Below are 14,788 nucleotides of genomic sequence, written 5' to 3'. Positions count from 1 at the left end.
CCACCACAAGTGGATTTGGATCTCCTCCGAGAGGCCCTCCACCTTGCTCGGGTCCCAACTAAAACAACTTTAAACACCCTTCACTTCCATGCAATGCCCTAATGATATTCACAAAATAACGAAATTACCCTCTACAGATGGAATATAAATTCCTGCAAACCCCAGCACCCTCTCGCTCGCTCGCGCTCCTCCCGAACTCCGCGAGTTTCTTTTCGGACTCGCCCCCCCCCCCCCTCTCTATTTTCCATCTTATTCGCGACGGTAGAAGAGGTAATTCGTCATGCTCTTAGGGCGATCGAAATGCTCTTTATTTGCTTCCCGCATCCTTTCTCGTGTGGTTTTTTTTCTGATCATCTCCTGGAATCTAGGGTTTTTCTCGCACTTTCCGATCCGTTCGTTTCCTTCGTAATAAGAAAGGGTTTTTTTTTTCTCTCGTACATATTAGGGTTTTATCTCGTGGTTTCTGGATTTTAAATCAGGTTTTGTATTAGGTTAGATATCAAGAACTCCAGTTTCTGGCCTTGGCTTGGAGCGGTGTAGATCTGTGAAGAGTTTGATGGGGGTTTCTGAATTTTCTTTTTAGGGAAGGATTAGTTTAGGGATTCTTTGCAAACGTGTCTTTTGTTCCTTTCATGGATTTCTTGAAATGATCGACTGATGGAAGGATTATTTTTTGTTTCTTTATTGTTTTTGGGTGCTGTTGACTTGTGATTTAGGGAGCAAATGGCATCGAAGCTGCACCAGCTTCGGTCCAAGGCTGTTCAAACCTCAGAGTTTGTGGCCAAGCATGGATGCGCCTACTATAAAGAGCTAATGGAGAAAAACAAGAAATATGTTGTGGATCCGCCCACCATTGAGAAGTGCCAAGAACTGTCAAAACAGCTATTTTACACACGTCTTGCCAGGTCAGTCTTTGTGTTCATGTGATTTGGCTATTTCATTGAGGCGTGCAGATTTTGTTAATTTGGATGGCTCACGTATTTTGTTGGTCCAAGCCTGTGACTGTGAGCTGAAAATTGCATAAATACTGAATGTGAACCTTTGCTTTTCATATATATGTGTAAACGTTATATGAAATTGGGTGAATTCAAATGCATGCGGTGTGCTTGTTATCTCTTGTGAGGATCCCATGGCCAGAGAAGAGCTATTTCATGTTATTCATCGTGCTTTTCTGATTTACATCGTTTGTTCAGAGTGATTACTCCATAATTTGCTTGATGTACATTTATCTCCTCCTTTTGTGCTCTTTTACTTGTATGTTCAGTATATGCTCTACATATGGTGCTGTTTCAATTGACAAATTTTAGCGTAGGTATGGTTTCTGAAAATGTGATGATAAATTGATTGTTGATTTTTGTAAGATACATATCAATCAACTGATTAGAGCTGAATCACACAGATAAACGTCTTCCTGAGGTTTTCATTTGCATATTCACATTTTTCTGTTTTCTTTTCTGTTCTTGTTCTCTTACGGTTAAAGCTACTAAGATGATTTTTTTTTGCACATGATCAGATATAGTTAGTGTTACATAAAATCCCGTTCTTTGAGTTCTTGGAACTTATTTGTTATGACCTTTTTTTATGTGTGTGTGTGTGTGTGTTGGGGGGGGGGTGTTATTATTTTCCTGTGCTCGTTGACAGTAATGTTGATCAAGCATGAGATAGTTATGATGGAAATGTTTCTGTTCACTGGGAAATATATGAATGGTTATTTTTACATGGCGGTGGTGGCTATCATGATGTAAAAGTTACATACACATACATATATTTTAGTTATATATAATATGCATATGTATACATAAGTTATATATACTCATATATATCGTGTACATACATACATGCACATGCATGCACACTTGTAACTGGGCATGCGATATGCATTCAAGGGAGAAAATGAAAAAAATATTATATCATGTAAAATTATAAAAATATTATTTCTATATTCAGTCAATTTTTAATTCCTAAACAGTGAGTAGTTTTTATTCTAATTCTTAGAATCAATTTCATGGAAAAGTTTCCCTATCTTGATCCTGAATTCCAGATTACCTTACATCATTAAGTTGTGCAAATTTACAATCAATCCTTATTCAATCCTTTTCTAATTCCCAAATAGATCAGCTGTGCATTTTAATTCATAAATAGATCAATAGTTTAGGTTAAAGGTATTTTTTTTCTAAAATCTTTTTTTATTTCTGAAATTCTAGAATCCTTTCTAAACATCTTTCCTGAGCAGATCATATTTTTTTATATTTAATTCTTAAAATCAATGCCTAGTTTGAAATCCCTTAAAAAATCAATGATTTATGGCATTTTTAAGATTTGACTAATTAAATATTAGATTTGGAATTATCTTAAAATATTTTCTAGTCAGATTTTTCCTAATATGACTATTTTCATCTGGAAATAGTCCATAGGCATTTCGTAGATTCTATGAGTAGGGAGAGGATATTTTTGGAATTAAAAATGATAGAGGGAACTTGAATGAAATGTTTCCAGATGCCTGCTTGTCTGTGTATGTATGCATGCACAAATTTTGCATTTGTTTAGTTTAAGGCAGGCAGGAAGGACATTGTTGCTAGGTAGTATGAAATTTAACTTTGTTGAATAATTTGGTGTGGTGCAATGTAAGATAGATGTGAAAATGGAAATTTTTTAAATTGAGATTAAAAATCCTGCCTGTGGTGGGTTTTGTTTATAGGATGTTTATTTAAATCCCAATTTTGAAGACGTGATATAGAAAGAAAAAAGAAACTCCATTGATCCACACCAAAGTGACTAATAACAAGAACATAAAATATGAAGGGTTAAGCTTGCATCTTTGAAAATTCAGTTATACAAAAGATGCAATACGGAACAGATTCTTTGCCTATCAAATATTGAAAAAAAAAACATTTGAGAAGAATATAACTACATCATTGTCTTTGTTTTAGGGTATTTCTGAGTTAAATATTTCCTCATGCATATGCACATAAAATTGCAGTAAACATTATTAGGACCTATGCAATGTCATCTTCGCTACTTTGCCTTCACTTGTTATGATGACCATGCAAGTTTACTCATAATCCATTTCTTAGGCAGTGTTGCTGAGGGGTTTGAAGGCCTTGATCTAAATTCAGCTGTTAGATGTTTTGCAAGTCTTGTTTGTAGACTTAGATATTAACCTAGAAGTCATGATTATTGCATATTTTAGATGTTTTTATATGGAAAATGAGTTCACTAAAAAGTTACAAACATGAAATTTTTTTGAGTTTGTCTTGTAGTCATATTGGTATGCAATTTACTTGAGGAGTGTCAATCACTGATTGATATCACCGAATGGTTTTTGCTCTGAAAAGTGCATGTGTAAATGGTATGTTGTCTGGCTTTGTTCCTTGGTTTTTAATGGAGTTAATCATGTCAAATTTTGCCTTCTCTTTTTGGTGTAGACTTTTGCAGCATCTATTGGAGCTTTTGAAGTCTGTTCCTTTGCTGCATGAGCTTAAACTACATAACCAATTTAGTAACGCCTAGTACTTGTGAACTGGGCTTCTCATTTCATAGCTCCTGCCCAAACTTTCCGTACCAATTTTTAGAGGATTGACATCAGGTCAGGTTAAGACTTAAGAGCCAATTTTAAACTTTTCTTTGATTCTGATGGATCATACCTGATCTATAGTTACAATGGAATTAGGCTTATTGGTTAAAGTCCATTATTGAGATAAGCATATAGGTCTATATATGTGCATGCATCTCCATATTTGTGATTGTCTGTTGATCAAACTTTTTGTTATTGAATTATGAATTCTGGCTTTTGAGGATTGTTCATGTATTCTTTGTTTTCTTATGTTCTTGTGTTGTGTCTTATCATTTTGCTGCTTTTACCTGGAAAAGTTCTTCTAAGTGTTTTAAGTACATACTTGCATGTCTCGAAAGACATGCTAGCATAAAGATCATGATGACCATTCATATCATTTTTTTTGCTAAATAAAATTTCATGGCTCAGTCAGATCTTATAGTGCATGGCTATCTTGACACTGTTTAGAGTAGGTTTATCATACCCATAGTTATCATCATCAGTCATTTCCTGATTACCATGGCGTTTTTTGTATAATTTTAATGCATTTGGAGATAATGAGTTTTCAATTTTGCATCATCCAAATTCCAGATTCAAATTCAAAATTTGGTTTGACATGCCTGGTGAACACCATCAGTATTTTTGCTGAAGGTTTAGTTATATTATCGGTTCCTATGTGAGAGAGCTGTGGGAGCACCAGTAAACATATTAAAGATATGATGCAAATAAGTTCCTGACAGTGTAGTGGTATGATTGTCAGTGGTCCTCATCCCTGAATATCATGACTGCTGTTATTCCTTTTTATCAGTTTATTGTTTTGTCCCAACTATAAATCAGAACTTACAATGCCTTCCTGAATGCCAACAAAATATTACCTTGACAATTGCTTAGTTATCTGATGTTGAGTAGGCAATGGAATTGGTTTAGGGTAAAGAAAAGTTATGGTGAATAATTTTATGTGTACTGATTGTTTTATCTCAGCATTCCTGGCCGATACGAGGCATTCTGGAAGGAGCTTGATGGTGTGAAGCACATTTGGAGAAACAGGAATGAGCTTAAGGTTGAGGACGCTGGCATTGCAGCTCTGTTTGGGCTTGAGTTGTATGCATGGTTCTGTGTTGGTGAGATCGCGGGAAGAGGATTCACTTTCACTGGTTACTATGTCTGAGCAAACAACTACCATGATTGAAACACCACTTTCAGGCTTAACTATTTCAGATTTACGGTCCTTGGGGTGATTGAGTTTATGACCTCATTTTTTACATGCAAAATTTTGTCTTATAAATTTTTGAAGCTGGTGGTCAGCAAGACGGGCATCATCAACTTAATAATTTGTCGCCTTGCCTGTGTTCTGGGTGTTATATGAATTGACTTCTCGTACAATATTTTAATCTCTTACATGAAAAGAAATCTATATTTGATCGGGTTAAAGGTTTTCATGCGTCACCAAATATTTGTTTTGCATTTTAATTTTGTTCAGATCCTGCAGCTTATGCCCTAGCGATGGTGAACCCTCATTCTACGGCACCCATGCGTCATCGAAATTACCGGTGTCCAGAGCAAGTCTGTAAGTATATGTAGATGCCTGTCAGTTTCCTGATGCTGAAGATGTTTTCTTTTACTTAAATGATATTCAGAGAATGATGTGGTTTTCTTGGATACAAGGATCTAAACTTTGCAGCTAGGTTGCGCATTTGCTGGCACGGACAATTGTTTCTGAGGGACTAATGCCTCTTTTTTTAAAGTAGGTTGGGGTATTTCCCTTTGACAAATTTGGTGAAATCAGTATCCTTGGGTCTCAAGAACAATGATTTTTTCGCCTATTGATCCAAGGACTGTTAGCTCGTTCAGGTTTTCCTAGTTGCTTAATGAATCGAACTTCGGTTCAAACTTCAAAGCAGAAAAAAAGATGATGAGAATGCTTTCTTAACTAACTGGAGGTGGGGACTGAAGCGAAATTGCACGTGAACAGTCCGTGCTTGACCTCAGAATACGGAAATTTGAAATCGTGTCTCAGTTACGGCACGAGGCTGTCTGATTTAGAGATGGCCACCAGGTGCACGTTAATGCGTAGGTCGATAAAACCATAGCGATCCCCATATTCTACGCCGTCAGGAGCCAAACGATGCTGTTATCCTAAAAACCAGTCTCGGTTCAGAATTCCTAGGGTTATGGTGGGATCCGCGTTAAATGCTCTACTAATACAGACAATTTGATGCTCTATCAAACTGATGTTTCTCCCGAAGTCAGTCAGTCAGTTTCTAAATGTTAGTATTAGGGTCAGATTGGTGTAAGATGCTCCCTCCTAATAGAAGCAAATTGATCCCCTAACGCCAGCCCAAATTCAGAATGTTCGTTTTCGGCAGACTCGCAGTGAACGTAATGGGCGTGAGGACAACATTTATACGAACATTATCAGGCACAGGTGCGACAGCAGGTCTCCATACTGGCGCTCCAGCAGGTTCTGCAGCGATGCACGATTGAAACGAGAAATCCTTCGAGCCCTGATGCAGTCCAAGGAGGTAGCTAATACTGAAATGGTTGGTTCCTTGCCTTTGTAACAAAGAAAAATGCCTTGGATGATGCACTCCAGCTTCACCTGATACTTGGCTTGTCATATTTGTATTCACCCAACCCTGCATGCATCACACCAATTTCCGTCATTTGCGCTGATCCACTCAGGCCACGTGCTAAAGGAAACTATTCATGCACAAAACGGCGACCTCGTAATATTGTTGCTGTCAATCCAACAACATGATATGAGAAAAAGGCCTACCCTGATATGAGAAACAAAAAAATTTGCTTGAGATTCTTGTATTAAATCTCCGCATTCGTAAGAGGAAACGAGAAACTGTGTTATCCAATTGTTTCTCATGGAAAGGCATGCCATAGGCATTTGCCGGTCTGAAACACAGCTGTCTGCTCCTGTAGCAAAAACATTTTTCTGAAGTCACAAGCCCTTCCCACATGCTTTCCGTCTGCTTGGAAAACAGACCAAATTGGTTTTCCAGATAAATTTCGCAAGGTCAGAGCCAGATTGGTCATTGGGAGTCATTAATAGAACGAAATCCAAACATGAAACAGCAATAAGTTTCTCACCTAAGAGGCTTTTAAGAGCAAGGATCTTGATGACATGTTCATGACAAATCATCTCATCAAGCATTACAACATATGCATTCTGCAGCTAAGCAAATCAGTATATAACGAAGCATCGAAAATCAATTTGAGCTAAAAGATCAAGAAAAGAGGCTTCATAACAATTATGAATTCTAGATACAATTAGGTATGTTTGTGATCCTAGCCTACAATAATTAGCTATTCATTTGATTATTCATTCGAGCAAATTTTTAACACCCCTAATTTTGCCAATAAAGCAGGGCATAATTTGCAATTGTTTTCTCCACAGAAGCTTGTACTTCCATCAAACTCATTGATCAATAATTTTCAAATAATTAGTCCATGTTTTAGTCACTGATTAATCAGTAAATAACATTATGAGAGCATACATAATCAGCTGTTGGCCAAAAAGTGCTTAAGGTGGCTAACACTTACATTTCAAATTTCTTTTCTTAAGATTGTTAAATTTTAGACATTAAAAAAAAAGATGATGAAGAAGAAGAAGTTGTAGCAGATCTCCAAAACTATTTTAAAACACCAAATGGTTGACATATTCAGGATCCCATATTCCTCATATTAAAAACAAATAAATAAAGAACCTGGTATTTCATTAATGTGGGTGCCAGTGTATCCACAGATGCAGCCAAATCAAATCCCCTCTCTCTTCTTGCTAAAACGTTAAATTATGATTAGTGAGGAAAATTGGCATTCAAGGCCTACAGTTGTCTTAAGGACCAAATCTGTGAATGATAGTCTCAACCAGAGGTGGCTACCGTGAACTTCTGAAAAGGTGTGGGTGTGAAGGGGATAAGTACAAAAAAAGAAAAAACCACATTAATATGGATTGACAGATTCATATTTTAGTATGCGCCGGGATGATGCCTACCAGTTGTGTCAAAAAAAAAAAGGGGTCTCATATTTGATGCAGCTGGGAGCATTCCTTGCATTTAATGTCATCACAGAATATCTCACTATTGTAATCTGATTAGGATTTGTTTAATATCCATGTAAGGGTCAGAGTTACATCCAAACTATCTATCAGTAGTTCGGTGGCAGATTGCAGATATCCCACCTCTTAACAATGATTGAAACATTCACTTCTTTATTTTCATTATTATTGATTTCTTCCTACTAATAATACAAGTTCCTGGGTTGGGCAGCATTGGCAAGGGATCAAAGTCAGGGGAGAGAAACAAGAAGAGATGGTCAAAGCTGTATAAATTAAAAAGAGATTATTGAAGAAGAATGAGGAAAATATGAAGAAATAACATCCAATTATACCCCTTAATACAACATGAAAAACAGCTGTCAGGCAAGTAGCCTATGTACTGTCCCTCAAGCATGATGGTGGGACACCTCTCCCTTGATCTGATATTGACTTAGTCAGGCATCTGATATTATATTTCTTAAAGAAAAATGTTTATTTAGTTAAAAAAAAGCTTTGGATAGCATAGAAAAAGATTTTAAATGATTCATGGCCAATCTTCTGAGGACTATGACCCAATTTATTTAAAGCTTAATAGTATTATTAAGCAACTCAAAAGTGCTAGATGTAATCATTACAACAATCAGAATGTCTTGACCAATCATTCAAGTATGGTTTTGCACATTTGGAATTTTATAACTTTTCCTATCAAGGTCTTGGTCCTTTATCAAGGAAGGACGTCTCTTCCTTAATAATTCCATCTAGATTCAGTTCAGCTAGGCCTCTCATTGTCAACTGTCCATATATGCATAAGGCCCTTCTATATCAAGGCATCTGTCGACCTTTTTTACACAAACTATGATTCTCAAATAGGTCTCCATCAGTTAGTCCTCTATTGGTGCATCAACATTCCTTTCAAATTCATCAACTCTGATTGCGACATGTAACCCAAAATTGCAATATCATATTCATTTTAAATATCCCTTGCCAACCAGGCTTTGCTCAGCTAGTTGGCACCCTCTTCCAGTTGGAAGAGGTGCAGGGTTTGAACCCTGGTGGTGGTATCTCCACTATGTTTTCCAAAAAAAGGTGCTACTACTATGCTATGGCAACCAATTGGTCAAGAAGAATATAACTTTGTCAACGACTATTTCAATTCTCATTATATACTCTTTTCTCTTGCATAACAGGTATTCAATGTAGTCATCGAGAACTAATATTACATTTTGGAACCCTTGTTTTCATAACTACTATAAGACTGTTTAAGGAGAACTTTTAATTTACCAACTAGCAATGGTCCACTATGAAGGTATGTGTTTAAGGAGAAACAGACTAATCCTGGTAAGGAAAAAAGAAAATTAATAAAACAAATTTCATTATTCGAAAAGGACTCTATATGATTAGCAGGAACTTTTAATTTACCAACTAGCAAGTCCTATAAAGGTATATGTATAAGGAGGAACAAACTAATCCCGGTAAAGAAAAAAGGAAAATAATAAAACAAATTTCGTTATTCGAAATGGACTAGAGCCAGATGAAGACCATGTGGAATCCACCAAAAAAATTGTCTTCCAATCTAAATAACCTATATCTTAAATTCATACATCGATACAAAGAGCTTAAAAAAGGTCAAAAGGTCATTACCCAGTTATAGTCCTAGCAATCCAGGGTCCTAGGAGGGGCAAATTGGGACAAACCTAATCTTTATTTATTTATTTATTTATTGCATAAAGTGGCTACCACAAGACTTGAACTTGTGCTATTGCACTTGTTAGCCCAAGCATTTATAGTCGCTCCAAGTGATAACCCCTACATTTATATGAAGAACTTATGAAAATAAAATCCCCAAACCCTCTAACTAAGCATCAGTGCTAACCCTAAATTAAAACAAACTTATAATTTGCGATCATCCAAGACACATTAATATTTCACACTGATTCTAAATCAAAACAATCACGACAGATTCTTCAAATAGTAAAAACTCCATACACTTCAAGAGATATTTTTTAACTACAAAACAAGACAATGAGTAAATCAAAGCAATTTTGGTGGAGCAAAATCTATTACTTGGCCATCAGACATGTATCAGTGTTTGATGCAACTTGAGGTCCAGCACAAAGCATCAGTCTAGGACCTCTTAACCATACATGCTTCCTCAAAATTTCTGCCTAAGGATATGCTTAAGCTTCAATTGATCACTAGGTCTCCAGATTCATGAGATCTTGCATCTTGCACTATTAGGCGCCTCCACACTAACTCTCCAACAAAAAAGGCAAGATTAAAGTACAATAAAAGATTGGAGAACTCAAAACTATCTCCTCCAAGAAAGAGAAATTTACATTCTTGGGACTACAAATACCTATTGTAAACCTAAAAGAAAATGTTGAATTTACAACCAACAGCAGCCATCTTCAACATGGATACAACTCAAAGAATTAAAAAGTTCTCTTATTTACCTCAAAACATGCAATAAAGATGCACCACAAAAAAACCTACCAAAGAATTTGATGCCATAGAAACTCTCAGAATCACTCAAGCAACATGAAAGTATCATAAGCATACCACGTATGACTAATGGAAGTCAAATAACAACACATTTTGAATTGCCTATGAACCCCTCTTGAACACATCTTATTGGACGGCTCTATAACAAATGCAACAACTATAAGGTCTTGTGGCCTCAATCACTTGTGACTACCAAGAATAATTTGATGAAGCACTAATAGTCATTGATGATCTAAGAATCATGATGTGCTTTTTAGCATTTAATCAAGCATTGGTCCCAAATTTCCATTCTAATTTTTCTCAAACACTGCTCTTTAGTAGTTTAATCGTGTCCAAAGCTTTTCTCAAGTCTTCCTCATTTGATAGATTACAATTATGACAAGTAGATCAATTCATCAATAAACACAAGAAAAACAGCTCTAATGGATCATGTTATAAGAAGCACTTTGCCTCTTGGCAACTGGAAATACAAAATTCAACTCCATTTTCTCCATTAAACCACTCCACTCAACAACTTTATATTGATGGAATATATCTTGTATCAAAATCTAAACCTAAGGAATAAGAGAACGTAATCATAGTACACCTCTATCATCTTTGTCAAAACATACATGTATCTGTACATGTACAATATAGTTAGTTAAGGTCACCAATAACCCTTATAGCAACTTCTAAAAGCAAAATCCCAAGCACTCTCTTACAAACTATGGATGATATACAAAGGTCACCATTGATATTCAGCACATCTCAAGATGCTACGAGTGTAACAGGGCTGCTGAAGCATTTGTTGACAAATGGATCACCCAAATATGATTGAATTAACTGGAAAAGTCAATCACAAACAATTACACTGATTTCTATGGAAAATTAAAAATTATCAAAGCCTATACGAATCAAATGTTTTTGGTCTAATAAACATGCAAGGTCATAGAAAACAAAAGAATATAAAATTATTCTTTCTTTCATCCTATAGCAGTCATCTAGGATGCAAGTGTCATGCATGGTTTTGGATGAGAGAGATCCAGAATCTTGAGTTGGAGCAATTTCCTCAAGCATAGAAATGGTTTCATCTAATATGATGATCTCATGAAACCTTGGACCCATAATGGTTGATCAACCAAATAAGAAGGCCTGAAGGGGAGTAATATTAAACCATGAAGTGTCATTGATTCATTCGATATTGTTTTACTAATTTAAGGTTTTCATAGCCATACATTTTATTAATGAATGCTAAAGACTTAAAAGAATACGAATGCCGCCATGACCATACGAACATTTGATGCATGTAACATTACTAAAACAACAGGCAAACAACACCACTAAATATGATCATATGTTCCACAATCATTATTCTCTAAACACAACAACCATTGCAGAGATATGACTAATTAATATTTTCCCCAAAAAATGCAATGCTGACAGAAGAAGAAAAAAATAATAATCAGTTCTTGGCCATCGATGAGTCTCATACTCAATCTTATGGAAATAATCACAACTGAACAAGAAAAGAAATGGTAAACATTTTATTGACTAACCAAATACACACTATCAAAGATTTGATGGTCAATTTTTGATGCCTCATAACATGGTTAGAGCAACACCAGGGATAAAGCGCCAATTGTGAATATGGGTTACTTGAAGACCTAATTTGCAGAGATATGACTAATTAATATTTTCCCCAAAAAATGCAATGCTGACAGAAGAAGAAAAAAATAATAATCGGTTCTTGGCCATCGATGAGTCTCATACTCAATCTTATGGAAATAATCACAACTGAACAAGAAAAGAAATGGTAAACATTTTATTGACTAACCAAATACACACTATCAAAGATTTGATGCTCAATTTTTGATGCCTCATAACATGGTTAGAGCAACACCAGGGATAAAGCGCCAATTGTGAATATGGGTTACTTGAAGACCTAATTTCCCGGCAATGCTAGGGACTCCAACCCAGGATGATAACACATAGGAGAAAGCTTAAAACCATGTATACAAGATAAACCAGCCTACCTCCTCAATGACAAAGGCTGATGGTTCAATCTCTCCCCTATGAAGCATGGTGAGGCACCCTTGCCGCCATGCTTGATACCTGTGCCTGCACCTGAGCTGCCCGCACCTTGGTTGACATCGCCCGATGGAAGTACTGGTCCCTCGACAATGCCCTCACGCTCTTCAGATACATATCGAACGGGATGGACCCCTCCTGCACCGCCTTGTCCAGCGAGTAAATTATATCCTCCACCGCTAAGTCCGCCGCCGTGCACTCCAGCATCTGCCGCGACAGCACATCCGCTGGCTCAAAAGCATCATCCACATCCACATCCCCAGCCTTCCTCCTCCTCCCCTCATTCTCCCTCAGCCACCCCTCCAGCACGTCCGTATTCATCAAAATCAACTGCAACTGCTGCTCCAATCCCTCCTTCTCCTCCAACATCTCCTTCAGACCCTTCGAAAGCTCCTCCTCCCTCCGCCTCAACTCCGCCTGGGTGCTGAACAGCCCCTCTATCTCAGCCTCCCGCGATCTCCGTAGACCTGCCATATCGCCGTGCACCACATCGATGATCTTGCTGGTTGCATTGCGGCGGTAGACCTCGGCCGCGTCCTCGGTCGGCCTTGAGGCCGCCGCCTGCGGCGAGGGCGGGAATCGCCCACCGTAGGGCGACAAAGAAGAGTAGATCCGAGACGACAAGGATGAAGACGACGGGGACGGAGCGGGGGACGGGGATGGGGAAGGGGCGGGATTGGGGTTAGGGTTGGTGGGATTGTTATTGGGGTTCTGGCGGGTGTAGAGGGGGGGATCGAGGCCGAAGATGTGGGCGAGGGAACGAACGAGGTCGACGAGGTTGGAGGAGGGGAAGACCCAGGAGCGGAGGTAGGGGACAAGGACGGAGCCGGAGCGGTCGACGTGGGGGTGGCCGGGCTTGACGACCATGTCCCGGGTGGGGGAGAGGAAGACGGCGGGAGGGGAGCGAGGGTAGGACTCGAGGAGCCAGATCACGGCGGGGATGTTGTAGACGGCGCCCTGGTAAACGATGGGGATGGTGCCGTCGGCCTGGAGGAGGTTCACGGTGCGGCCGTCGTTGTGGGTGAAGGCGGAGGCCTTGGGGTGGACGGAGGGGAACGACTCGGCCAGCGCCACCAGGTGCTGCCTGATCAGCCACTTCACGTCCTCCGCGTACGGCAGCGCCGCTGGGCCGCGCTGGGAGAGGGCGGTGCTGAGGAACTGCTGGGCATACTGGGCGCCCGGCGCGGCCGGGACCGGCGGCGGCGGTGGGGCCATATGGACGAGGGCGGCGGACGACCGGAGATGTTAGTCGCCGGAGCGACGAGTTCTTCCCCTTTATTTCCCCGGTCTATCGTCTTCTTCAAGAAAGCTGTTTTGTTTTTGATGGAATCTTGTTCAAGAACGTCTTTTCATTTCTCTTTTTCCTTCGCGTCGAAGGATCGTGCTCTTATACTTACGGGAGGCGCCGCATCGATCCATTCGGAGGCACGTGCGACGCACGTCATGATGTTGGAGCTCGGGCGGGTGGGACGACCCGCGGCCTGTGCGATGCTCCATGGGCTGAAATGAGTGGATCTGATTTTTATAACATATAATGAATAGTCTTTATTATTCTATTAATTTAAATTTTAGTTAGACAAATAAATATATATTTCCGCAGTGATGAAGATTGGGATATCGATCAACTGATGGAAAAAGATAATGGATGGTATGATAATCCTAATATTCGGTATGTTTTGGAGCTCATTAAGGAGATATATGGAATATATATATATATAAATATAGTATGGAAGCTATATTTATATGTATAAAGCTAATTATTTGTAACTAGATGAGGCAGCTGGAAAACAAGTTAACTTAGATAGATGAAAAGCAAATCACTGCTGCTGGAAAAATCCAAGACACAATTTTAGAAAGGAAGGGGAAAATGAGAAACCCAAACAGGATATAGCGGTCATGGTAGAGAAATTATATCCCATACCACGTGTATCATATGATGGTGCACCATGCTAATCACAACCATTAGCTTTTTTTTTTTTGGTGTACAACCATTGGCTCTTATGGTGGTGCACTCCATGCTAGTCACAGCTATTCGTTCCTATGGAGATGCACTACTATAATTGTTTGATGAATAGAGTTTACGGAAATAAGTGTCTATTGGTGCACTTTTAGACTATCATTATAGAAAAGAAAACCAAAAAATGTTAAAAAAATAAATTAAGTAATTAGGATCCAGAATAGACATGCTTGGGTTGCTAAATGTCATAATAGCACAAATAATAAACAAAACCTAGCAGCGTCAAAATAGTAAAAGTATACATAAACGAATACATTAGAACAAGTAATAGAAGCATCCAAGATAACAAATTGTGCCAATTAACAATATGCATATAGAAAAATTAAGGATACACAACAAGTGCAATCATACATAAAGGATAAGTAACTAGCTAAAAATGCCAAATTAATATATCTAGCACAAATCTAAAAGCCAGCCGGCTCAAGAGGCACAACCATACAAATGGCTTAATCACTAGAGTTTCCATTTATCTATCTCAGAGAAACAACTAAAAGAGAGATAATGGTATCATGAAATAAAGAGTTTATTTTTAAATAAGAGTAAATTACGAAAACCTCCGAGGTTTATATTTGTTACTCTTACATTTAATAGTTTGTAAAATCTA

The 14,788-nt window shown here is 38.3% G+C and overlaps 2 protein-coding genes across 6 annotated transcripts; one reads left to right on the top strand and one right to left on the bottom strand.

The window, feature by feature from the left end:
* Positions 1-147: 147 nt before the first annotated feature.
* LOC103714214 (uncharacterized) lies at positions 148-4,984 on the top strand. Its single transcript, XM_008801397.6, has 3 exons — positions 148-270; positions 717-905; positions 4,535-4,984. Exons 2-3 carry the CDS (start codon positions 724-726, stop codon positions 4,719-4,721), a joined length of 369 nt encoding a protein of 122 aa, XP_008799619.1. The 5' UTR covers positions 148-270; positions 717-723; the 3' UTR covers positions 4,722-4,984.
* An 854-nt stretch (positions 4,985-5,838) lies between these two features.
* Positions 5,839-13,532, bottom strand: LOC103714213 (protein ELC-like). Of its 5 annotated transcripts, XR_016396659.1 has the most exons (3): positions 12,113-13,532; positions 6,330-6,478; positions 5,839-6,189 (listed from the first exon to the last, which is right to left on the bottom strand). XR_016396659.1 is itself a non-coding variant. In XM_008801396.6 (2 exons), the coding sequence occupies exon 1, from the start codon at positions 13,380-13,382 to the stop codon at positions 12,150-12,152; it is 1,233 nt and encodes a 410-aa protein (XP_008799618.3). In that variant the 5' UTR covers positions 13,383-13,532; the 3' UTR covers positions 5,839-6,189; positions 12,113-12,149. The 5 variants fall into 5 exon arrangements, 4 of the variants coding, with proteins under 4 accessions (XP_008799618.3, XP_088563059.2, XP_088563053.2 ...); XM_008801396.6 differs by lacking the exon at positions 6,330-6,478; XM_088706933.2 differs by lacking the exon at positions 5,839-6,189 and having other exon boundaries at positions 6,197-6,478.
* Positions 13,533-14,788: the final 1,256 nt, after the last annotated feature.

This window comes from Phoenix dactylifera, chromosome 1, assembly GCF_051530095.1.
Source record: "Phoenix dactylifera cultivar Ajwa chromosome 1, Ajwa_hap1_PhDact_Kaust_v1.1, whole genome shotgun sequence".
NCBI classification, from domain to species: Eukaryota; Viridiplantae; Streptophyta; class Magnoliopsida; order Arecales; family Arecaceae; genus Phoenix; species Phoenix dactylifera.
This window is presented reverse-complemented; position numbering and strand designations above follow the sequence as displayed.